A 25,994-nucleotide genomic window follows, 5' to 3' on the forward strand; every position below is an offset into this window, starting at 1 on the left:
ACAGAGAAAAAAGAATTTAAAAAAAAATGTACAATATCAAACAATTAGGCTACTCCGATCATAACTGGATGCGATGTTTTGCTCACTGTCTCTGCAGATCGCATTGGAGTAGAATTATTGTAGGCATCGACAGGCACGAGTAGTCTTTCAATCATGCACTCACGAGATATGTTTTGGAGATCAAAGCGAGCTTAGCTGCATTTGCACATTTGTTGATAATAATAATAATAACAGCTAGTGAGTTATTTGCCCAGTTATAGATCATTTTTGGTCAGCAATGAAAAAGTAATGGTGTGTGACAGTGGGCCGTTGCCACGGGAGAGAAAAAGCTCGCTAGAGAGTAAAACAGACTAACTAGATAACCAGCCAAAACTACACTGTGTTTTTTTGAATTCTCTTTCGTTAGTTAACTATTAGCATGCATTAATGTCATTGTCATGTCTGAAGTCCTAAAGTAACTTTCCACTGGCAAATGGCCAAAACGCAGTTTATACGTGTATGCAGTTGATGAAACCAATGCTACATTTTACAGTTGTAAAAGTCTCTCAAGGACTCAAAATTGGCTATGATTCTCCTCTATGCAATACTGGCCATGTAATTCTGACAAGGTAAAAAAAAAGTTCAAACACCACCAAATGAGGACAGACGATGTGTCGAACTGACTTCTACAGGACAAGACACACCAAGGTGACAAACAAAATGGAGATGGAACGGACCCACAACGGGGCCGCGACAAAATATATTTTTGAAGATACCTACAAGATGAGAGGGTCTTTTAAAAACTCATTCCACACTTTGTTTTTACATAACCAGAGATTGAGAGAGGTAGAGAGCAGACAAACACTTATTCGAGGTGTCGGCGCTATCCTTGATGTTACTGTGTTTGCGGCTAAAGTGTGGTTTTTGGTTACAACCATGAATGCAGCTCGCTTGCAAAAAGGCAAGGCACATCAATCTCATGTTTAAATACATTTGGCAAGATTTATAGGACTACTTTTTAAAACAAAAAAATGTGGAGCAAGTTTGAAGACTACCTAACTGCAGACAAACAAAAAAAAAATATATAGAAGCCACAACCAGCAACAAAATGGAAACGACTGCAGTCATATACAAACATGTGCATTGATGGCACAAGACGGGGAAAATTAAGACATGAAACCCATACAACAACAAAAAAGGCGGGCACTTGCGAGTGCAGATGAACACGTAAAATACGGGATGGCATTCTACACACGTGTCTACAACAGACAAGGCGACAGAAAACCTACGTTGGGTGTTAGTTTAGCAGACACACTACTCAACTTACCAGCAGCTTGGACAACTATAAACGAGATAAAAACAGAGGAGAGATTCAGTCCCATATAGACACACATGGGGGTTGGTTCAGTAGGTACAGGTAAGGGGGCATTGTAGTCATTAACAGGGAGCAACAATACATTTACACAGTATTAAACTGCAGTATTGAAACCACTGACAAGTTAGATGTAATTTATATTAACAAAACACTCACCCACCCTCCCCCAAAATGGGTTTACCCTTTTTTGAAACCAAATTAAATGCCTTGTAGGCCAGGTTGTGGAGGAATTAGTGGGGTTGCCAACATTTGTAAATAAATACATGTCTAAAGAAAATGACAGTACAGAATTATGGCAACACACACGTTTGAGACAGATCATTTGAAGAAAAAAAAAACATGTTAGAGTGAATGTATTTATTGGTTTTAATATGAATAAGGTTATTTGTTGATGTAAAAATCGACATTTATCCATTTTAAGGTTAAACCGTTAGATTTGGGGTGGGGTCACCAGAAATTCTGAAAAAAGGGTGTTTCAAGTCATTATTTGATCATGATCTTTTGATCAAGTCAAAGTATTTCAGATATTTGTCATCCCACTAATGGTTATGGGGTAAGGTAAACTGACCCTAGATCAGTGGTTAGGGGAAGCCCTTCGAGATGCTGAAAGCCCTCTATGGCGCTACCGATTGCTATCGGTCTTTTGTGGCAAGTGTGCCCACAATCCATCTCTATGGTTCAGCCTTGAAACTCCAAGGATGGAGCCTGTCATTGTGATATTCTTAGCCAATCCTGTACCTGGATGTTGGTGGGGTCCTTGTAGGACTCGTCGGTGGCCGTCTGCAGCTTCTCGCTGATCCAAGCCTCAATCTCATCCACATCACGGCTGAACTGCTGCAGGGTCTGGGACTCGCCCAGCTTGGAACGCTTCTCAATCATCTGGGCCTTCAGACGGCGCCACCTACAGACCGGGAGGACAAACGCAGGCAGGCAGTTACACTATGGCAATTCCATGGTAATGGAATTACACTGAGACTTTAAAAAGTATGCCAAACAAAAACCATTGATTTCAAAGTTTAACAAACCATATATTTTAAAGTCTCAGTGGCCAATTCCATGGTAACAGTATAATGCTAACAGATACGCACATGCAAAGTTGCACAGATGGTCATCTAAAGAGAAAGCTAGAGTGACCTGTCCAGGACTTCGTTGCGACGTTTGGAGATCTCAGGCTTGGCGTAGTGGTCAGCGCCGACCAGCTGGTCAGCAAAGGACTGCAGGGCAGCGATCTTCTCCTCCTGCACATTGATGGCCTTGTCAAAGTCCTCGTGTTTCTTGATGAGGGCCTCCACGCTGTCCAGGGAGTCGCCCTTGTCGTCGCTGGCCAGGAAGGCCTCGCGCGCTGCCATCCAGTTCTCAGCCTGCTCACAGTCACGGTTGAACAGCTGAGGGAGGAGTGGAGAGAGATTACTCACTAGGATAAGTTGTATACTGGCTAGGCTAGTAATTGACTTAGTCTCGAGGTTGTGTGTAGTATAATTATTACATTTTTTATTCCATGGGTTGGCAGCACACAAACTAGATTAGGCCTAGTTCATCAAAGGCCACACTGTCAAGTCTGAAGCAAAGGAAACTAAACTAACAGACACACCAACTTGTCCTTAAGTTTAAATAACCAAAAGCCACTGAGACGAGGTGTTTGTTTTTACAAGGCTTAAGGAATGATCTGCCACCCTTTCGTGCCCCAGAAGGTAAGCAACAGGGGGGTTTCTAAGACTGCATCATTTAAAAAATATATTTCTATTGAGGTTTTATGCTGTGTAATTTCATTTACTTAAATTAAGTTGTAGTTAAATTACGGTCAAACATTGCCAATTTGCGAGCTTGGTGTGTGTGCTGTGTCCCTGTATGGAGTCAAGCTCCGTTTCATAGTTTGTTCTACAGTGTTAATGATTGAATGAATGTGTCTGTCGGAGTCTGTGTGCGCGCATGCGTGTCTCCAACCTGGAGCTCCAGGCACTGGTCGAGCATCATGCGTCTCTGGACCCAGGCCTTCTCCAGGTCGGCCCTCTCGTGGTCCAAGGCCTCCAGCTTCTGCTGGATCTCCGGACTGGCATAGTGGCCGCGTGCCAACAGCTGCTGGCCAAACTGCTCAAAGGCCTGGAAGGTCCCCGCACGGGCGTCGATCTCAGTACGGTGCTCCTGGAAAGAGGGAGAGAGGATGGTAAGATTACAGGTGTATATTGGATGGACTAGATGTTTGTGTATGTCCATATGTGGAATCTGGTTCACCTGGTATGTCCACAAGATACAGGGGATGGATGGTACAAGTGCTTGTGTGTGCATCTGTGTATATACCAGTACCTGGTGTCTCTCCAGCAGGGCCTCAGCCCCGGTCACATCTTTGGCCAGTTCCTCTGAGGAGACCAAGCTTCGGATGCCGTTAATCCAGGACATCAGGTCCCTGAAGTCGGAGAGGAAGCGCTGCAGGTCGTGGGAGTTGCCCAGCTTGTCCTTGCGCTGGTCGGCACGCGCCACTAGGCTGCTCCAGGCCGTGTTGAGCTCTGTGCACTTCTCCTGGATGTCGTCCACAGCCTCCGGGTGGGACTGGATCAGACGCTCCGCCGTCTCCCCCAGAGATTTCACCTGGAACAGGAAGGCAAAGATCCGCTAAGGATTATTACATTCTTCAACCTTTTTTTAGTCCCTGTGTGTTTGGCTGGTCCTGCTCTTACTGAGACGTAGTATCGACACAGTAGATAAATGCATGTGTCATCATCTTCAAGACTTTGATCAATACTGACCATCCGCTGATCTAAATGGCAAGTGAAAGTGTGTGTGTGTGTTTCCGCTCACCTTGTCTCCCAAGGCGGCCAGGTCTCTCTCAAAGCCCTCATGTTTGCGCTGCAGAGCCTGAACGCTAGCCAGGTCGTGGCCGTAGTTGTCGGTGTTCAAGGCCTGGTTCTTCTCCTCGATCCACTCCTTGGTCTCATCTGCATCCCTGACGAAAACAAGCAGCCATTTTGTTCAGTGTGTTAAAATATTAATGTCCACCAACTTTCTCCTTGAGGTGATCTTGGTCTTCATCAGGAACCTACATGGGCTAATACATGTGTCACCTTAAACACAGATGTCTGTGTGCAGACTTTAATATGCAGGTTTCTTCTGCATCTGTTTGAACATAGTGTGTATGTGCACTTCATATGCCTTCTGTGGATGTGTGCTGTGTGTACCTGTGGAACCTCTGCACCTCATGGGCACTCCCCAGCATGTTGCTCCTCTCCTCAGCCAGCTGCTGCAGGGACCTCCAGCGGTTGTTCAGCTCCTACAAACACACCCCCGGACACCGTTATCACCCAATCACAGAGCTAGACAGAGCTTCTCCAGGATCCAATAACTCCCATGAGGCCTTTGCCAAGGTTTCTTGAACCCAGTGCTCCAATTTAGCCGATTTAAATTGAGTGAATGTTTTAATGAATTGATTAACGACTTATTTTCCGGATATTATTTGATATATAGACTCTTGGTTGCATATCCTTCCAGGTTGGGATAAATTATATTTCAACTCAATGAATCAAAACAAAATGACTTAATTTTTTAGATGAACTTGAACACTTCTCTGAATTGACTGAGTTACAATGGAGTCCAGTGGAATGGAGCCCAATACTGGTAATCTTGAGCAATGAGGGTCTTAAACTGATATCAGTTGTGAATATAAATTGTGAATCAGTAAAGTGCTCATTGATTCAGGTTGTGCTCCATGTGTGTTTGACAGACAGACTGGTGGTAAAGGAGGCTGTTGGATAAAAGGGGTTGGTAACGAGGAACATGGAAAGTCAGACTGGGAGATGGATGAATGTCAATGACAATACACAGGATGGAGAAACAATGGAGAAAGAAATGACAAAACGCTAGGGTAACAAAATATGGTGTTGAGGCATATTTCAATGCCTTTTGTACCAGCCATCCTTCATTTAGAAAACAAATAACAATGGTTAAACGAGAGGGGGATGAGACAAATGAAAACAGGAATGAGGGACAAGGCCATTCAATGACATGAGAACAAAAATACAACGTAAGGACTGTAGACACGGACAGAGTCCAGACCGATGATGGACAAGACAATGGATGACCACGTTGATGGAGGGGTTAGTCTCCAGAACGAACAGGATGCAGGTATGAGGCCAGCCAGGAGGACATAAATGCGAGGGAGGAGGGGGGCGGGATTTGGGGGGGGGCTAGTCTTTAAAAACCTTACCTTGATAGTATTAAAGTTAGCCGTCGTTTGAACAGCCAAGCGTACATTCTACAATCAAAGGTGGGAAAAAATCAGAGCAGAAAGAAGGGAGGATAGGAAGGGGGGGGGGGGGGGGGGGTTGGGACAAAAACACCACACCAGTCAAAAGAGGAACCATATTAGCACCGCAGGGGGTAAAGACAGACCCTGTCTTTACACTGTTGCCCAAAAGACAGCCGGCACCATCAACATGGCGATAGAAGACCAGCAGGCCCCAAACCACCACCATTACCATACATGCAGTGGAGACGGAGACTTAAGCGCTGACTAAGTTACTACAGCTCAAGGCAAAAGTTAATATTGGGTTTATGTGTAGGCTGCGTCAACAAAGATGCATATAATACCGTCTTCTAGCTAAATCCACCTATGGGTGTGTCAACATGTGTCTGCCATGTGTTTTCACCTGTTTTAGCTGTAATGAGAAAGTTTTTAAATAGGTCAAAATTACCATAACACATTTTTGTTTACCCAAAGAAATGAATACCTTATAAACAGGTAGCTAGAGTAAACAAGTAAACAGGTTCACTAGAGTAGCTAGTGAACAGCAGAATACTTCTAAATATAGAGTAGAATATATTGAATGGTGAGTGGTAAGTGCCAGGTCTACCATTTGTAACAGGGTTATATTGGTGATTCCCCTTGCCACTTTATTGTTAAGCCAATGGGTTTTTAGTTTGAGTTTGTCTTGCCTTCACCTACTCAACATGGCATCTTATTGGCTGGTTTGCGTAGCTTGCTTACGAGGGGGGATGTTCCAGTTAGAATCGTCCCAGTGAACAAGCACCAAACCAGCGGTAAGTTGTTGGTTGCAAAGCACTGTACATCAAAAGTGATTTTTATACTCTCAAGTGATGATTTAAATGTACAATTTATATCAAATTGTTTGTAAATGTTATTCGAACATCACACATAAGATGCAGCGGTTTTTGGAGAATATTTGTTGTGCATTTTGTTGTAGAGAATTCCCGCCAGTACTAGCTAGCAACTTACTGTGTCTGGTGGGGGGGGGTTCATATATTTTGTACAGTGCGTGAGTGCAGAGTTGGATGGTGAGACGTGCATTGCATGACGTGCAATTTTGTGCCGTTCCTAACAGGTACATTGTTAAATATATTATATTGTATATTGTAATTGTATTATTTTGGTAACTAGCCCAGTGAACAAGCACCAAACCAGCGTGCGTGAGTGCAGAGTTGGATGGTGAGACGTGCATTGCATGACGTGCAATTTTGTGTCGTTCTTTTCAGAATAAATCTACATGACTGGTGCTACATGTTGGAGTACCGTGTCGATGACTGATAGTACTCTTCTTGCGTTGTGTACAGTTACACATTCATTTCTTTATCTCTGGTTTGTTAACAAGTACTTATTACATCAACTGATACAAGGTCCTATGTACAAGGCTGAATTACTGGGCATGAATCCAAGATTCAGGTTCATTTAAATATTTTTGACAGGCAACATGCTGTCCAATCTTTTATGGAGGGAAAAAAAAGACATGGTCACACTAAAAGGATATAGTTTGGGAGACAAAATGCTTTGTTTGGATATCCATGAGACTAAGTTGATTGGTCAAGACTTTCTTACCTTCCATGGTGAAGCATTTTTGGAATCGGTATCATCCTGTTGGAACAAAGAGGGGAATTTGGGTTACATACGTGACAGAAATAAACATTCTAGATACATTATACTGTTAATGAAATCAAAATGTATTGAAACTCAGGAGTCGTCTTTACCTTGCCAGGAACGGAACCCACCATTACTTGTTCCTGGAGTAAAAAAGTAAAGTTAAGAATGTTTTACACTGGCATCCCTGGAAAGTGAATACCTTACAGGGGGTACCGGTAGAGAGTCAATGCTATATTTCAAACCATGTAAAATACTTCACACAAATACTCACGTAAAAACAATTGCTTCATAGGCTTTCATCTTTGACAAATGAAACATGACATAGCTCTGCATTAGCGGGCTACATTACCTGAGCTTGGACCATGTGTGCCTCCTCTGCCATTAGGCCCTCAGACTCCAGCTCAGATGCCACCTTGTTGATGTCCCTCAGACGAGACTCGTTGGCCTTCAGGTCCTGGTGGACACACAAGGAGAAGAAAGACCGTGACTACACAACTCACACACATTTTATTCACCAAGGTACTGGTCGAGATGGGTATGGTATAAACGAAGAAGGACTGCAGTGCACGTCACATTCCCACGTGTTCTAGCATGCACACATTATTAATGGCTCTGCAACCGGAATATGGAAGCTAATTGGAGTCAAATCAAATTGTATTTGTCACATGGCCCGAATACAACAGGTAGACCTTACAGTGAAATGCTTACTGGCACGCCCTTAACACTTATTCTTCTTAAAACTGCATTGTTGGTTAAGAAAGTATTTACTCAAATAAACAAAATATTAAAGAGCAACAATAAAATAACAATAGCGAGGCTCAATACAGGGGGTACCGGTAGAGAGTCAATGTGCGGGGGCAATGGCTAGTCGAGGTAATTTAGGTAATATGTACACTACAGTTCAAAAGTTTGGGGTCACTTAGAAATGTTCTTGTTTTTGAAAGAAAAGCAACTTTTTTGTCAATTAAAATAACATCAAATTGATCAGAAATACAATGTACATTGTTAATGTTGTAAATGACTATTGTAGCTGGAAACAGCTAATCCAAGTTTATCATTTTAAAAAGGCTAATTGATCATAAGAAAACACTTTTGCAATTATGTTAGCACAGCTGAAAACTGTTGTCATGATTAAAGAAGCAATAAAAACTGGCCTTCCTCAGACTATTTGAGTATCTGGAGCATCAGCATTTGTGGGTTTGATTACAGGCTCAAAATGGCCAGTAACAAAGACCTTTCTTCTGAAGCTCAGTCTATTCTTGTTCTGAGAAATGAAGGCTATTCCATGCGAGAAAATTCCAATAAACTAAAGATCCCGTACAACGCTGTGTACTACTCCCTTCACAGAACAGCGCAAACTGGCCCTAACCAGAATAGAAAGAGTGGAAGGCCTCGGGGCACAACTGAGCAAGAGGACAAGTACATTAGTGTCTAGTTTGAGAAACAGATGCCTCACAAATTCTGAACTGGCAGCTTCATTAAATAGTACCCGTGGAGTACCGATACGTATTGTGATTCTGTATGTATCACGATTTATCACAATTCTATATTTGTGATTTCGATACTACTACAGAGGGAAAAGAGCCATGAGACAACGAGTTGATCAGTCATAATGAAAACATGTTGGCTCACCAAGATTGAGGCCAAGCCACAGAAATACCCGAGTTTTGACAGCCGACTAGCGCAAGCTGATATTACCTATCTAGCAGAGAATCGATACTTAGAATATATCGTCAAAAATATTATTGCGGGGGCGTCCCGGGTGGTGCTGTGGTCTAGGGCTGTGCCACCAGAGACTCTGGGTTCGAGCCCAGGCTCTGTCGCAGCCGGGAGGTCCATGGGGCGACGCACAATTGGCATAGCGTCGTCCGGGTTAGGGAGGGCTTGGCCGGTAGGGAAATCCTTGTCTCATCGCGCACTAGCGACTCCTGTGGCGGGCCGGGCGCAGTGCAGGGTAACCAGGTCGCCACGTGCACAGTGTTTCCTCCGACACATTGGTGCGGCTGGCTTCCGGGTTGGATGCGCGCTGTGTTAAGAAGCAGTGCGGCTTGGTTGGGTTGCGTTTCAGAGGATGCATGGCTTTCGACCTTCGTCTCTCCCAAGCCCGTACGGGAGTTGTAGCGATGAGACAAGATAGTAACTACTAACATTTGGATACCACCAAATTGGGGAGAAAAAGGGGGTAAAACCTATATTATTGCGATACTCTACTGTATTGATTTTCCCCCTCATCACTACTAAAGCCTAAAAGGATGAAGTACAGTAAGTCAGCTAGTGCCCTCTCCTACTCCCGGCAGCCACCGTGTGTGCGGGGTACCTTCTGGAAGTCGTCAAACTTCTTCTGCAGCACCTCCACCTGCTCCAGGTCAGAGCCCACCTCCTCGTTGGTGAGGGCTCCCTCCTTCTCGTTGATCCACTGCTGTAGTTCGTTAGCCTCGCGGAACAGCATGAACTTCTTGCAGCTCTTTTCTAGCATGTCCTTGCGTTTCTCGCCCAGCTCCAGGAGAGTGCCGTACCTAAAATTACAGGATGGAGATTTTAGAATCCTCTTTGTGTAGAGCGAGAGAGCGAGCACTGGAACCAGTCACAAGGACCACAACATTGAAATGGGTATTGATTGAGGGACTGGCAGGAATGGCAATGGCTGCGTTGCTCGTGGGAATGCGTGGTGGCTTCACAAACATGACACCTAGAGGGACACTCTGGTCCTACTCACAGTTCCTCCACCTGCTTCATGCGTACAGACACACTGCACGCCTCCTTTGCGCCCGGCCTACTCAGTCACAAACATGACATGCGCAGGCAGGCATTAGCAGTTAGGGAGGGAAACAGAGAAACAGACAGAGAGAAAGGCAAGGCCGTTAGTGACAGAAAAGTTTAAGTGCTGCTGGCTCACTGGACTGTATTGATAAGGAAGAGACTAAAGGGAGACTAAGAAAAACAGACCGAAAATTTGAGGGAGGGGGAGAGAGAGAGAGACTGGGACATTGAAGAGGTTAATTGTTAATTAGCTAAGATAGGAACGTACATTTGTTAAAAACAGTTAATTAAACCAGTCAACAGGTTACGTTCTAAGTTAGAGGTAAAAAGGTGGTAAAGAACCACAGGAGTGGACTGAAGATGAGTACTGAGGCATGTAAGAGCAGAAGTCAGAAATTACAGTGGGAAAGGGATGGTAATTTGGAAGTGGGTAAGGTAGGAGGCCCTTACTGGTTCTCGATCTGGTCCTGGCGGAGGCCGATGCTGCCCTGCTCGTCCAGCAGGTTCTCCCTGGAGGAGGACTGGGTGGGGTCTAGCTTCTTGACGTAGGCCGCTGGCACAAAGCCCTGGCGGTCATTCACCTCCACCTTCCACCAGTCCTTCAGCAGGCGAGAGAGGTCAGGAGAGAAGACACACATGTTATTTTTGTCCCCCATAAGGGATGAACATGCATCCCATTCAGTTCATACTATCTTGCTTATACCTATCAAATTATTTCCGTTCTACATCAAGTGCCTGATCATGGGTATGGGCTAGCAGCAGTTATTTGTGGACATGGCCCTGCTTGGAGCAATACTTTTGTTCATCTCGCTAAGATGCACGCACGCGCACACACACACACACACACACACACACACACACACACACACACACACACACACACACACACACACACACACACACACACACACACACACACACACACACACACACACACACACACACACACACACACACACACACACACACACACACACACACACACACACACACACACACACACACACACCTTGTTGGTACTGTTGAGCAGGGTGAGGATGTCTCCCTTCTTCATGGTGACCTCACGGGGGCTCTTCTCCTGGTAGTCATAGAGGGCCAGCACCAGCTCCTTGCCCGTCTCATCATCGGTGGGCGCAACTTGTTGCTGCAGGTGGAAAGGAAACAAGTGTTAAAGGTGCAATCTAGACAATAGCAACATGAAAATATCCGTTTGTGTCTATAACAGACCAGGAATAGTAAAGAAATTATTGATTTGTTGGTACTCAGGTTCTCAGATGTTTGCAAAGATGGAAAAATAGTTGAAATGTTCATAGAATGTTAGCTAGCTAGTTTAGGCATTTATAAAAGTTGTAAAATGGTGCACATTCATTTCACGATAAAGACTAAAGATGCAATGTGGGTTCCAGACTTACCCTGCAGGATTGGGCCTGCTCCTTCAAAGCCTGGATGCTGGTGCCATAAGCACTCAGGTCAGACATCAGGGCTTCGTGCTTCTTCAGCAGGGCCTCAGCCGAATCCTCATCCTTGCCGTAGTCGGGACTGCCCACGATGGGCTCTTTCTCCCTCATCCAGGACTCTGCCTCGTTGGCGTCGGCGAAGTACTGCTGTGCCTGCAGTGAGTCCTCCAGGTCCTGCCTGCGCTGCCCGGCCTTGCCTTTCAGGGTGTCCCAGCGGCCGTTCAGCTCCCCCAGCTTCACCTTAACCTCCTCCCCAGCAAAGTGGCCTGGTGGGGGACCACAGGGAGAGGGGGGGTTGTTTATTTACAGCGCCTTAAGAAAGTATTCACACCCCTAGACTTTTTCCACATTTTGTTGTGTTACAAAGTGGGATTAAAATGGATTGATAATTTTTTGTCAACGACTACACAAAAGACTCTCAAAGTGCAAGAAAAATTCAAACATTTGTCAAACATTTATGAAAAATATAACATTTTTCATGTTTTGTTTTCATGTCCAAACAGTATTGGATAAGTATTCACAGCGCTGAGTCAATACCTTTGGCAGCGATTACAGCTGTGAGTCTTTCTGGGTACATTTCTAAAAGAGCTTAACACACCTGGATTGTACAACATTTGCCCATTAATCTTTTTCAAAATTCTTCAAGCTCTGTTAAATTGGTTGTTGATCATTGTTAGACAACCCTTTTCAGGTCTTGCCATTGGTGGCAACCCACTTGTTTTGAGCCCCACCTGTTTAGCAAACAAATAATAATCATCTTTGAGTCAATAAAGCCGCATACAAACATGGTCTCTTTTTTGCTATCTTGAGTAAGGCAGCTCCAAAATGCAGGTGTTTCAGCTTAGCTCAGTGCTTTCTGTGATGGTGGGGCAGCCAGTGGAAAATATGGAGTGTAGGGTTTGGTAATGTTCTCTAGTTGTGCCAATCATGAGGACACTACATCACCACAAAATCTACTGGGAGAGCTTGAAAATTCAAGCCCCTTGGGTGCTGCCTGCCATCAATTTACATTAGAAGTGCCCATCCAAGAAGGCTTAAGGTCATTGGCCACAGATCAAATGGACGTCAAATCATGTTATATCTACAGTAGTTTTGATTGGACTGATCATGTTAACATCATACTTTCAAAATCTTAGCTAGCTGGCTAGACACACAGTGAATGAATCAAATCTGGCAAATTCTTTTGAATCCCTGTCATATGAAGAGAAATATTACAAAAAACGTATCGGTGCTCATCAGCCATTACACAATAAGTTGGAAATCACAAATTCAACAGTGAGAGGTTTGGAAGGAATCAGTGGCCAACTGGAAGCATTGCAAATCAATCACTAGCCTGCTATTCCGTGGATTGGGTCTGTGGTCCAATTCTGGGTTTAAGGGTCTCTATTCCAAGCTTAAAAAGGATAAACATTCACACGCATGGGCCAGAAACAGTCAAATACATTGTCCATGCTGTCAATTCAGCATGACTTCTGCCGTGGTCAAAACAACTGGAAACTCGGAGCTCCGACTGGGGAAGAAAACAAAAGTTTCATCCAACTCGAAGTCGGGAACTCGGGCCTCTTTCCAGAGCTCCGACCTGAAGATCACTGACGTCATGATTCAACCTCGTTTTTCCCTGAGTTCCCAGTTGTCTTGAAAGCACCATAAATCCAGAGAATGGCAGACCATGATGACAAAATGTGAAGGACCACCACGCCACCTTCCTGTTCAAGTGGGCACAGCACAACAAGGGGAGTCCAAAAATGTACTGTATGGTGCAGCATAAATGATGTAATATGCCAGGGAGATATGTATATTGTAGCTGAGAAAGTAATACTAAGCGTACGTTGTGCAGTAAGCTGTTAGTTGCCCATGTGCCTCACTATTCGTGTTTTGTCCCTTTCCCCCTCAAAACTTAGCCTACTTTTCTGACTTGGTGGTGCACATGTAGCCTATAGCCTGTCTTAGAGAAATCATTGAATATTGTAAGAGCTTTCATTGTCTGGTTATATTGCACCTTTATTTATCCTACGGTTGTACGGGAGAATACTGCAAGAAACGCCCATGTTCTAAATTCTGTCGCTGTACATTTCAAAAGTGCTAAACAAATGCAGTACCAGTCAAAAGTTGACACAGCTACTCATTCAAGGGGTTTTCTTTATTTGTACTATTTCCTACATTGTAGAATAATAGTGAAGACATCAACACTATGAAATAACACATATGGAATCATGTAGTAACCAAAACAGTGTTAAATAAATCAAAATATATTTTAGGTTCTCAAAGTAGCCACCCTTTGCCTTGATGACAGCTTTGCACACTCTTGGCATTCTCTCAACCAGCTTCACCTGTAATGCTTTTCCAACAGTCTTGAAGGAGTTCCCACATATGCTGAGCACTTGTTGGCTACTTTTCCTTCACTCTGCGGTCCAACTCATCCCAAACCATCTCAATTGGGTTGAAGTCAGGGGTGATTGTGGATGCCATGCCATCTGATGCAGCACTCCATCACTCTCCTTCTTGGTCAAATAGCCCTTACACAGCTTGGAGGTGTGTTGGGTCATTGTCATGTTGAAAAACAAATGATAGTCCCACTAAGCCCAAACCAGACGGGATGACGTATCGCTGAAGAATGCTGTGGTAGCCATGCTCGTTAAGTGTGCCTTGAATTCTAAATAAAACTCTAACAGTGTCACCAGCAAAGCACCCCCCACACCACCTCCTTCATGCTTCACGGTGGTAACCACACATGCAGAGATAATCTATTCACCTTTTCTGCGTCTCGCAAAGACACAGCGGCTGGAACCAAAAATCTCAACATTTGTTCTCATCAGACCGAAAGGACAGATTTCCACTGGTCTAATGTCTACTGCTCGTGTTTCTTGGCCCAAGCAAGACTCTTCTTGCTGGTGTCCTTTAGTAGTGGTCTCTTTGCAGCAATTCGACCATGAAGGCATGATTCACACAGTCTCCTCTGAACAGTTAATGTTGAGATGTGTCTGTTACTTGAACTCTGAAGCATTTATTTGGCCTACAATTTCTGAGGCTGGCAACTCTAATAAACGTATCCTCTGCAGCAGAAGTAACTCTGGGGTCTTCCTTTCCTGTGGCGGTCTTCATGAGAGCCAGTTTCATCATATCGTTTGATGCTTTTTGCAGCTGCACTTGAAGAAACTTTCAAAGTTCTTGACATTTTCCAGATTAAGACATGAAGGTCAGTCAAAGTATTGGACTGTCGTTTCTGCTTATTTGAGCTTTTCTTGCCATAATATGGACTTAGTATTTTACCAAAAAGGGCTATATTCTGTATACCCCCCCTACCTTGTCACAACACAACTGATGGGCTCAAACGCATTAACCTTTTGCGTGTAGGGGGCAGTATAAAAAACAGACCCATTTGAAACTGCCCATTTCTCAGCCCCAGAAACTAGAATATGCATATAATTGTCAGATTACGATAGAAAACTCTAAAGTTTCCAAAACTGTAAAAATATTGTCTGAGTATAACAGAACTGATATTGCAGGCGAAAGCCTGAGGAAAATCCAATTAGGAAGTGCCTCTTATTTTGAAACCTCTCTGTTCCTATGCAAGCCTATCCTCCATTTAAAGGGATATCAAACAGATTCCTTTTTCTATGGCTTCCCTAGGGTGTCAACAGTCTTCAGACATAGTTTCATGCTTTTATTTTTTTATTTATTTTTTTATTTTTTAAAATGAGCGTGAAGGATCACATTGCGTAAGTGGATAGGTGGGGGCTCTCAGAGTGAGTTTTTGCACAACTGAGTAAAGCGGCCATTGTTCCTCCCGCTGTTATTGAAAAAGCTACACACTCGGTTGATATATTATCGAATATATATTTTAAAAACAACATGAGGATTGATTATAAAAACGTTTGACATGTTTCTGTGGACATTATGGATATTATTTGGAATATACGTCTGCGTTGTCGTGACCGCTCTTTCCTGTGGATTTCTGAACATAACTAGACAAACAAACGTTGGTATTTTGGGAATAAAAATAATCTTTGTTGTGTACATTTGTTGTGTAACTGGGAGTCTCGTCAGTGAAAACATCGGAAGATCAAAGGTAAACGATTAATTTGATTGCTTTTCTGATTTTCGTGACCAAGCTTCCTGATGCTAAGTGTACATGATGTTAAGCTATGATATCGATAAACTTACACAAAGGCTTGGATTGCTTTCGCTGTAAAGCATAATTTCAAAATCTGAGACGACAGGTGGATTAACAAAAGGCTAAACTGTGTTTTGCAATATTGCACTTGTGAGTTCATGAATATGAATATGTTTTAGTAATATTATCTGACTGTTGCGCTATGCTATTCAGCGGTTGCTGACGAAAATGATCCCGCTAACGGGATGGGTAGCGCCAAGAATTAAGGAAAGAAATATCACAAATGAATTTTAACAAGGCACAACTGTTAATTGAAAGGCATTCCAGTTGACTACCTCAGGATTGAGAGAATGCCAAGAGTGAGCAAAGCTGTCGTCATTAAAAATCCTACAATGTGATTTTCTGGATTTTTTTTCTCATTTTGTCTGTCTTAGTTGAAGTGTACCTATGATGAAAATTACAGGCCTCTCTCATCTTTTTAAGTGGGAGAACTTGCACAATTGGTGGCTGACTAAATACTTTTTGCCCCACTGTATATAGACTGTTTGTCCTAGCACGCTCATTTATATGTCTTAATCTAAATTAGGGACTCCCTCTTATCTGCTCATTGTCCCGTTATGCCATAGCTTGTACATCTCAATTGTCAGTAGAAACCACATTTGTTTAAGTAAGTCAGGAATAAGCTATGTTTTTTTTAAAGGCAATAAATGAAGTTGAATGAAAGGCTCTGCTGATAGCCAGGTGTAGCAGTGGTAATGATTCACTCCATGGTGCTGAAAAGAAAGCTCTGCTGTTGGGACAGCTTTATGTAGGCCCTAACAGTTTGTGGGCACCGTTTGTCACCGTTATAGTGCCATTAATGTATTGTTTAGTGGCTTTGCTGGCATGCATCTAAAAAAAAAACATTTTTGTTTGCCAGACCAACATTTACATGGTAAAATCGCCACGGCTTGCCATAGATTTTCAAGCCGATTTAAGTCAAAACTGTAACTCGGTCACTCAGGAACATTCACTGTCTTCTTGGTGAGCAACTCCAGTGTAGATTCTCCAGTGTTTTAGGTTTTTGTCCTGCTAAAAGGCAAATTCATCTCCCAGTGTCTCCATGAAAGCAGACTGCACCAGGTTCTCCTCCAGGACTTTGCTGGTGCTTTGTTCTGCTCAGTTTCTTTTTTATCCTGAAAAACTCCTCAGTCCTTACCAATTACAAGCATACCCATAACATTATACTGCCACCGCTATGCTTAAAAATATAAAAAGTGGTACTCAGTAATGTTTTGTATTGGATTTTCCCCAAACCTAACAAATGTTTGGCTGTAACTTTAGTGCTTTGTTGCAAACAGGATACTTTTTTTTTGGACAGGCTTCCTTCTTTTCATTTAGGTTAGTATTGTGGAGTAACTACAATGTTGTTGATCCATCCTGTTTTCTCCTGTCACAGCCATTAAACTAACTATTTTAAAGTCACCATTGGCCTCATGGTGAAAGGGTTTCATTTCAATTCAGGAATTAAACTATAATTAACTGAATTGAAATTGACCCAAACCTGCTAGATAGTGAAAAAAGGTGACACTAGGGCCTATGCACGTTTGTATGAAACAACTCACCTTCCTCCACCATAGCCTCTCCTTTCTGGGTGACGGCCTTGATGCGGGGCTCATGGCCAGCGATCTCCGCCTGCAGGGCCTGGTGCTTCTTCAGCAAGTTCTGGACGCCGATCAGGTCTTTTCCCCGGTTGGTGGAGGCGGCGATGGGCTCCTTCTCCCGGACCCAGGTTTCCTCGTCCTCCACGTCCCTGAAGAGCTGCTGCAGCCGCAGGGAGTCTGACAGCTTCTGCTTGCGGGCGGCCATGGGGTCGCGGAGGGCATCGTAGCGCGCCACCAGCGCCTCCTGCTTGCGCTTGATGTTGTCGCCGTCAAAGTGACCGGCTTCCTGGAACTGACGCGCCTGAATGGTGATGCCATCGATACGGTCCTGGAGAGAGAGGGAAAGTCAGTCAGCCAACTAACTACCTGGTGGCAGTAAAGGCTTCCGATCTGAAACAGTTCATGCATATATTAATGACTTTTTTGTTCGTTTTGGTCTTCGGCAAGGGTTTTCTCAGCTGTTCTTGCACAGTACATTTTTTTCTTGAGGGATGCCGAAGTATGTAGCAGAAGTCTACATCCCATCGTCGGGGATTGGTCAACAGTAGGGATACTTCAATGAAGTGTGTTGACATTCAACGATAGACTAATCGTTCTCATGCGAATGTTTTCAATTGAGAAATACTTTACCATCCTGGCTGTAAAATTGTGCGACAAAGATCTCCTCTCCAAAAACGTCAATGAATGAGACGCTGTGGCGTCTCAAGACGAAGACACAGTACTATTGACGCTCTCTCGTTTTTAAAGGGAAGGTCATTTTAAGGGAGTTTGCGAGCACACTAGTTCAGTCCGCCTAGGTCTCAGCCGAACCAAATCATGCCGACACCTTAAGTCAGTCAGCCAGTCTTACCTTGTGCGCAGCCAGACCACATAATTCAACACTACTATTTGAATGCCTGAATATTATAGACCATGATGATGTCACTGCAACCAGGCTATGGAGGCTACATGGAGTGGCAGCTCTCATGCATAGAATCTGAGTTTATTTGTGTCTGTCAATCAAAGACACCACCAGGCATGGATGGGATTCTTATGAGGAGATACACTGTCTAGCAGCTGGTCCCAGAGGTAAATGCAACAGTGTCTAAGTAGTTAACTTTTTGGGTCTGAAAACATCTGAGCTGGAGGCTACTGGTGATGTTCTCCAGTTACCTGGTAGCTGTCAGTCAGTTATCTTGTGGTGATATGGAAGTCACTGAGCGCGTTCGAGCAGATCAAAAACGTGGTGCATTGTGGGTAAATTGTGACTTACTGACCTACAAATGATAATAAGTAGTTATATATGACTTGTAGATCAGTCAGCAGTTGCCTGCACTGTCGACTGCAATGTCAAACAAGCCCTGTACCTGGTGGGCAGCCACGTCAGCCTCCAGCAGGGCGTGCTTCTTCTGCAGGTTCTGGACGCTGGTCAGATCCTTGCCGTAGTCATCTGAAGCCAGGTGGCCCTCGACCTCATACAGCCACAGCTCAATGTCCTCCACGTTTCTGTTGAACTGCTGCTGCTGGTTGGCCTCGCGCAGCTTGATGCCTGGGGGAGAGGAGAGCATGGTGAGGAGAGGTTTAGGAGTGGTTGAAATTAAGATAGAAATACCCTTCCTCCTTAAAAAAGGTTCAGAGGTTTGGTTTCAAATCTTGGGGCGCCAAAATGACCTTGTCTAGTAACTAACAGCTAGTCACATTATAAGATAACAAAAGCACCTTCACTTTGAAATGTTACTCTCCAATAGATGCGGTAGAAGTCAATGACACTCGTCCAAAATAATGTAAATCCCATGGAAATGGATGTGGGAAAGATCCCAAATTTCCTCATTGCCCCCCAGAAAAATGTGCCTACATATAGGCTATTGTTAATATGTGTATTTCACACTATGAGATAACAATGGGAGTATAATGCTTGTATGGATGTCAACCCCAATACATGTTCATGTCATCGTCACCAATCAACTGCATTAGTTAAAAGCGACTTACCACCACCGATTTCTCTAAGATAGCTATGGGAAAGAGGGATGCCTAGTCAGTTGCACAACAACGCATGCAACCAAAAATGTGTCTTCTGCATCCAACCCAACCACTCTGAATCAGAGAGGTGCGGGGGGCTGCCTTAAATCGACATCCACGTCACCGGCACCCAGGGAGCAGTTGTTAATGGAGGTTAACTGCCTTGCTCAAGTGAAGAATGGCAGATTTTTCCACCTTGCCAGCTCGGGGATTCAAACCAGCAAACTTCTGGTTACTGGCCGAACACTTAAGAGCTTAGCTACCTATGCTACCAGCTTTACAAACGAGTGTTAGCATTTAGCAGGCACTTCTTCTAAACCTGAAAAGTGACTAGTTCTAAAATGTTATGCAGAAAAACCAGCCAAATATATCCAAACCAGATTTTAGTAACTACATTGTGGGCATGTTACAAGGCATCAATCACGACGGATTTGACGAATAACCACTTTGTTAGATCAGACTTGTTGAATATGCACCAATCTGGCGCCCTTCATATATCCTCCATGATCTGCATTCCATTGATCTTTTTACCGCATCTATTCACTAGCATTGCCGCCATTTTGTACTACTTCCACTTGCTATTATAATATAATAATAGCCACACACTTCATCTGAACTTCACCTCTCCTCCACTCTCGTCGTCTCACCTTTGAGTTCGGTGGCCTCCAGCAGCTTCTTCCACTGGGAGCTGACCTCGTCCATGCGTACAGACACCTCGTCGGCGGCGTAGTGCTTCCCGTCTAGGAGCTCCTGGCCAGACTTCTGCAGAGCATCGATGCGGCTCTGGTTGGCTGACAGCTCCGCCTCGAAGGCCTGGTGCTTCTGGACCTTGCCCTGCAGGTTGGACGGGTCCTGGGGACAACAGAGAGAGCAGAGAGATGGTGTAAGGAACGTGTTGCTATTAGGCCAGAGTACTGTGAATAATAATCTGTGTGGTTCACAGTGGTACTGCATCCTAATGGGATCTCGTAGCAGTCTAGGAGAAAGCCATGTTGAGCATTGAAACTCCATTATAAAAACCTAGCTAAAGTATACCACTATAAAGTAGCTGGTTCCAACCGTACCTTGTAGGCTTCGTCGGTGGCCGTCTTCATCTTCTCATTGATCCAGCTCTTGAGTTCGTCCGAGTCACGGAAGAACTGCTGCAGGTGGAAGGAGTCCTCCAGAGCGGCGCGGCGGGACTGAGCACGCTCGTGCAGGGCGTTGCGGCGGCTCAGCAGCTACAGGGGGAAACACAGATGTGTATAAAATGTCATCCCTAACACCCAGAATATGATATAAACAGATAGAGAGTTCAAAGTGCTGCAAACATAGGACACATTCCGGTTCTTATCGTATTCATGTGTATGTGCAGAACGTTTCCTCTCTGTACTTACAGCATCTCTACGAGTAGCAACATCCTCCTTGGCATAGTGGTTGTTCTGGATCAGTTTGGTGGCAAATTCATCCAGGGCCTAAAGAGAAAGAGGTCAGTGGTTAAGTTTAAGATTTGAGGAATGAAAGCGGATTCTAGATCTATGGTTACGGCTAGGACAGGTACTCACAGTGATCTTCTCCTCCTGGGCGCTGAGGGACTTCTCAAAGTCCTCGTGTTTCTTAAGCAAGGCCTCCACGCTGTCCAGAGAGTCACCAAGGTCCTCGTTCAGAAGAAAAGCCTGGACATACACAAAAAAGCATACTTACTTAATTACTTACTAGGATCACACACCCCACCATTTTAGAGAATCATTTTTGGGTGAGTATATTGTTTATTATTATTGTGTGTGGATGGATATACCTCTTGCTTGCTCATCCAGTTGTCGACCTGCTCTGTGTCCCTGTAGAAGAGCTGCAGGTCCATGCACTGCTCGTACTGCTGCCTGCGCACCTCCCACAGCTCCAGCAGAGACTCCTTCTCTTCAGTCAGGACACCCAGCTACACATAAAAATAAACAAGGTAAAATGAGGTTCAATGAATCTGTGTGGAAATCCATGTTAAAAAGTATGAAGCCAAAACCAAGGACAGAAACAACGGGAGACAGAAAGACCAGTCCTACCTTCTCCTTGACCTCCTCTAAGGCGTAGTGTCCGGTGTTGAGCAAGGCCTGACCGGCTTCGTCCGTGGCTTTGAAGCTGTCCTCATGGGCATCAATCTCACCCTAAGGACCCCACACACACAGTAAACATCAGCAACATTGGAGGAAAAACGAGCATCACTGATTGAAGATCTGAGAAAATGTACTTTTCAACTGCTAAAATAAAGTTCATTAATTTTTTGTGTTTCTGTACCTTGTGCTCCTGGTGGCGGTCGAGAAGAGCCTCGGCTCCGGCCACGTCGTTGGCCAGCTCGTCAGCGTTGATCAGGGCCTTCATCTCCGTCACCCAGCTGGTCAGGTCACGGAAGTCTGCAGTGTAGCGCTGCAGCCTGCAGGGGGCCAAACACAGTCAGAGAGGGTTCTACATACTTTCAACTAAACTGGGCCCAAATGGCTGATATAGGAGTTTTTGACCATGCTATTGTTGGGTGGTTGCTGTGTTGAGCACAGTGGTGTTGACACAGTAAAGCTACAGTGTTGACACAGTAAAGCTACAGTGTTGACACAGTAAAGCTACAGTGTTGACACAGTAAAGCTACAGTGTTGACACAGTAAAGCTACAGTGTTGACACAGTAAAGCTACAGTGTTCGCTGTTAGGGCAGCCAGAGTGGTACCAACCTGTAGGAGTCGTTGAGGTGGGCATGGCGCTCGGCGGCCAGCGTGCGGATCTGCTCCCAGTTGGTGATGAGCTCGTCCCTCTTCAGGTGGATCTGGGAAGCGTTCTGGGGGTGGGTCTGCTGCAGACGTTCAGCCTCTCCGCCCAGAGTGTTGACCTTGTCCTCCAGGGCAGCCAGGTCTCTCTCCAGGCCCTCGTGCTTGCGCAGCAGGGCCTGAACGCTGGCCAGGTCCCGGCCAAAGTCATCGGACGCCATGAGTTGCTCCTTCTCCTTGATCCAGCTGATGGTCTCGTCCACATCCCTGGAGGCCACATAACACATACACCCAGTCAGAAATTAAAATTTCTTGATTCACTCAGGTCTTTTGTGGCTTCTCTATCACAGACACCCACACTCCAAAAAACTCACACCCAAACATACAGTCCGTCCTGGACATACCTGTTGAAGCGCTGCACCTCGGCGGCTCCGAACAGCCTGCCCTGCCTCTGCTGTGCCAGGCCCTTGAGCCTCTGCCAGGCGGCGTTCACCTCCTCCTGCTTGCGGACGATGAGCTCCGCCTCGGGGTGGGACTCCTGGCTCAGCTTGCCCGCCAGCTGGTTCACCTCGTTCACACGCTCCTCGTGAGCCGCCAGGTCCGTCTGGAACTCCTCAAACTTCTTCTGGAGCACCTCCACATGCTCCAAGTCCTGGCCCAGCTCCTCTGAGGTGGCCATGGCCTCCTGTTAAACACAGCTTTGGATTAGGATAGGTTATCTAGCAGGATCCTGTACACATGGTTAAGGGAGGCTAATGTTTAGGATAGGTTGTCTTTCAGGTCCTATGACAATGGTCTCCTGTTGGACATGATTTAGGGTAAGGCAATGTTGTCTATTAGGGTCCTGTAGACATGGTTTAGGCCATGGCCTCCAGTAGATATGTGTGTGTGTGTGTGTGTGTGTGTGTGTGTGTGTGTGTGTGTGTGTGTGTGTGTGTGTGTGTGTGACTAACTACAGGTTGAGACACTGACCTTGTCACTAATCCAGTCCAGGGCATCCTCACACTCGCGCAGGTACTGCACCAGCTTCTGGGCCTGCAGCAGACGAACACCTTTCTCCTTGGTCTTCTGCAGCAGCAGGTCCCAAAGACGATGCAGCTCCTCCAGACGAGTCTGTTGGACAGAATGGGAGACCATTTGCACCACGGAATGGAAGCTGATCCAAGACCAATAATCAGCCTCTCAGAGTAGGCGTGCTGATCTAGGATCAGGTCCCCTCTGTCAATATAACCTTACTCATTATGGGAAATCAGGGCCTGTATTCATAACGCATCTCACGGAAGGAGTGCTGACCTAGGATCAGGCTGCCCTATCAAAGTGATCTTGTTCAATATGATCCAAAAGTTCAAACTGATCCTAAAATCAGCACTCCTACTCGAGACGCTTTATGAATATGGGCCCAGTACTTGCTGAGGTTGTAGTTTGAGACCAAGATAAGTGCTTATCAATGGAACAAAATGTTCCTTTTAGTCACACAAATCATGCACTTTTCATGAAGTATTCTTAAATATGGCATAACCACACAACAAACAGAACAGTGGATATGCCAGAAGTGGAGTGGAACCTAAAAGTGAGAGAAACAGAAGAGCCAGGAGGTCGACAGCACTCAAGCATCTACTTTTATATACGCCGCCATATTGAAACTTGAGACTATGGGTCTCTGGAAAGTCCGGTAGGGCGTGAAGGACTGAACCAGACATGATTGGGTTAAAAGGGGTAGATTGTGTAGTTCCATCTTGGTTAAGCATATAGCTCAGCGGACTGTGTGTATGTGTGTCTTACGCGGATGGTTTCAGAGGCAAAGTGACCCTCGGAGGTCATGAGGTTGCCAGTCTCATCAAGCTTGATGATGGCTCCAGCGTTGGCCTGCACCTCCGCCTCGAAGGCCTGGTGTTTCTGGAGCTTGCCCTGTGGGGAGGAGGCATGTTAGCGTGGCACAAAGACTAGTGGATAGGACAGACATACCTGGTCAAGGGTCACAGTAAAGAGGGTTTTATGACGTACTGATAATTCTGTGTGTGTGGTTTTATGGCCACGCTGTTTCGTTTTGAATGGCCACCGGCAAGCCTTAAAGCCAGTAAATTCACAACAAGTGGCTTGTGCGTCATAAAAGCCAATCAAATCAGGATCTTTACTTCAGTATTCACTTTCTATGCCCTGCTTACAGCTCCACCCAAGTCATAATATATTTTATTAGCCTCAACTGGCTTCCTATCCATCTGCACTGACCTGGAGGTTGGTGGGGTCCTTGTAGTTCTCATCGGAGGCGATCTGCAGCTTCTCCTGGATCCACTTCTCCAGCTCATCGGCATCGCGGCGGAAGAACTGGAAACGGTAGGAGTCCTCCAGCTTCTGCCTGCGCACACCCGACAGCTCCTTGAAGCGCCGGTAGCGATCCAACACCTGCTGCCGGCGCTCCTGGATGTCATCGGCAGACTCCAGCACTTTCACCCCACTGGTATCCATTCTCTGATGACAGAAATACAGGGGTAAATTAGGATTTAGAACGTTTTATAATATTACAGGAGTAGCCCATTGTTATCCATAGAAAATAGAATTACTGATGGGCTTTGCCTGTTCTAGTAATTATATTTCCGTTGTAGGCCAATCATTATTACTACTTTCTATTTGCAACAATGTTTCAGCTGGAACCTTTGTTTTCTAGTTGTCAACATTAATAGTTCCTACAATTGGGATGAGTGGATGAGAATGTTAAGATGGCTGCTGGCAAATGCATGAGTGTATGAACAAGATGGCTGCTACCATTTGTCCATCTCTTTGAATAGAACAAAAAAAAAATGGTCCAACTGAGACTGCCATGGTTACGCTAGCATGATCACATTGAGTATTACTTATTTTAATTTACCCCTTTTTCACCCCAATTTTGTGGTATCAAATTGGTAGTTACAGTCTTGTCCCATCTCTGCAACTCCCGTACGGACTCAAGAGAGGCGAAGGTCGAAAGCCATGCGTCCTCAGAAACTCAACCCAGCCTGCTTCTTGACACAATGCCCGCTTAACCCGGAAGCCAGCCGCACCAACGTGTCGGAGGAAACACTGGCGACCGTGTCAGCATGCACTGTGCCCGGGCCACCACAGGAGTTACTAGAGCGCGATGGGACAGGAACATCCCTGCCAGCCAAACTCTCCCCTAACCCGGACGACGCTGGGCCAATTGTGCGCTGCCCCATGGGTCTCCCGGTCGCGGCCGGCTACAACAGAGCCTGGACCCGAACCAGGATCTCTAGTGGCACAGCTAGCACTGCGCCACTCAGGAGGCCCACATTGAGTATTTCTACTTGCCCATCATCCGATTTCTCTCATCATTAGGCTTTTAAAAACACAAGAGCTCATAGACACACAATACATGTGGAGGACTTCCAAAAGGGGTTCCAAATATTACACAGTGCAGTTCATTCTTTTCTCTTTCCCTGGGGGAAATTGAACACAGTGCAGCACATTATGGATCGCTACTCACCACACAAGAACGGATCTAGAGGATATACCATGTAACTTTGTGGAAGAGAACCAGACAAGGCTAACTATGCTATGAATTAACAAAAACTCCCCAGTGAAGTAGCCAGCTCCTCTCAAGCAGCTAAGACGACAAGAATGTCATGGGGGGAGGGGAAATAGGCAGAAATTCCACACAGCTCTGAACAAACAGAGACCAGGCTCCCATGCACAATAGGACTGCTGCTGTCAGCCCACACAGTGGCCCTCACACCCTGCCTATACACCCCAAACCCAACCCATCCAACCATACACCAGGGGAGAGTGGAGGCCTGTAGGGAGATGAGTAGGGTGAGGTCAACAGACAGGGTCAGTGTCACCCACCCTGTATTCTTGTCCCCCAGCCTGGATAGCAAAGAGGACCACACTCTGGGTGGCTGTTACTCAGTTGCTGCAAGGCAGGCATACCCCAAATGCTTCCTCTCACACATGAATGAGAATGTGGGGGGTGGGCTACACATATGGTCCTATTTAAGGAGTGTGTGTGTGTGTGTAACACCACAAATTCCTGAATTACCATCCAACGATTTAGGCCTTTGTGGCTGATGTAACAGTGAACTGT

The 25,994-nt window shown here is 45.2% G+C and overlaps 1 protein-coding gene across 9 annotated transcripts in view; it reads right to left on the reverse strand.

The window, feature by feature from the left end:
* LOC139388569 (spectrin alpha chain, non-erythrocytic 1-like) overlaps positions 1–25,994 on the reverse strand; it is a 57,081-nt gene that overhangs the window by 10,528 nt on the left and 20,559 nt on the right. For 3 of the 9 annotated variants that reach the window (XM_071135310.1, XM_071135307.1, XM_071135304.1), the window contains exons 2-30: positions 24,149–24,388; positions 23,702–23,827; positions 22,892–23,032; positions 22,324–22,604; positions 21,887–22,186; positions 21,461–21,596; positions 21,229–21,330; positions 20,970–21,107; positions 20,737–20,847; positions 20,569–20,646; positions 20,257–20,412; positions 19,840–20,044; positions 18,541–18,722; positions 17,156–17,522; positions 11,393–11,703; positions 10,990–11,124; positions 10,431–10,579; positions 9,538–9,736; positions 7,570–7,674; positions 7,328–7,360; positions 7,179–7,214; positions 5,553–5,600; positions 4,528–4,619; positions 4,151–4,295; positions 3,659–3,940; positions 3,299–3,496; positions 2,489–2,739; positions 2,093–2,255; positions 1,307–1,321 (exon numbers count right to left, since the gene is read on the reverse strand). In XM_071135310.1, coding sequence (XP_070991411.1) covers positions 1,307–1,321; positions 2,093–2,255; positions 2,489–2,739; positions 3,299–3,496; positions 3,659–3,940; positions 4,151–4,295; positions 4,528–4,619; positions 5,553–5,600; positions 7,179–7,214; positions 7,328–7,360; positions 7,570–7,674; positions 9,538–9,736; positions 10,431–10,579; positions 10,990–11,124; positions 11,393–11,703; positions 17,156–17,522; positions 18,541–18,722; positions 19,840–20,044; positions 20,257–20,412; positions 20,569–20,646; positions 20,737–20,847; positions 20,970–21,107; positions 21,229–21,330; positions 21,461–21,596; positions 21,887–22,186; positions 22,324–22,604; positions 22,892–23,032; positions 23,702–23,827; positions 24,149–24,385 — 4,722 coding nt within the window. In that variant the 5' untranslated portion in view covers positions 24,386–24,388. The remainder of the gene's footprint in view (positions 1–1,306; positions 1,322–2,092; positions 2,256–2,488; positions 2,740–3,298; positions 3,497–3,658; positions 3,941–4,150; positions 4,296–4,527; positions 4,620–5,552; positions 5,601–7,178; positions 7,215–7,327; positions 7,361–7,569; positions 7,675–9,537; positions 9,737–10,430; positions 10,580–10,989; positions 11,125–11,392; positions 11,704–17,155; positions 17,523–18,540; positions 18,723–19,839; positions 20,045–20,256; positions 20,413–20,568; positions 20,647–20,736; positions 20,848–20,969; positions 21,108–21,228; positions 21,331–21,460; positions 21,597–21,886; positions 22,187–22,323; positions 22,605–22,891; positions 23,033–23,701; positions 23,828–24,148; positions 24,389–25,994) is intronic. The other 6 variants (XM_071135311.1, XM_071135309.1, XM_071135305.1 and 3 more) reach the window with 3 other exon arrangements.

Source organism: Oncorhynchus clarkii, chromosome 29, assembly GCF_045791955.1.
Source record: "Oncorhynchus clarkii lewisi isolate Uvic-CL-2024 chromosome 29, UVic_Ocla_1.0, whole genome shotgun sequence".
Classification (NCBI taxonomy): Eukaryota; Metazoa; Chordata; class Actinopteri; order Salmoniformes; family Salmonidae; genus Oncorhynchus; species Oncorhynchus clarkii.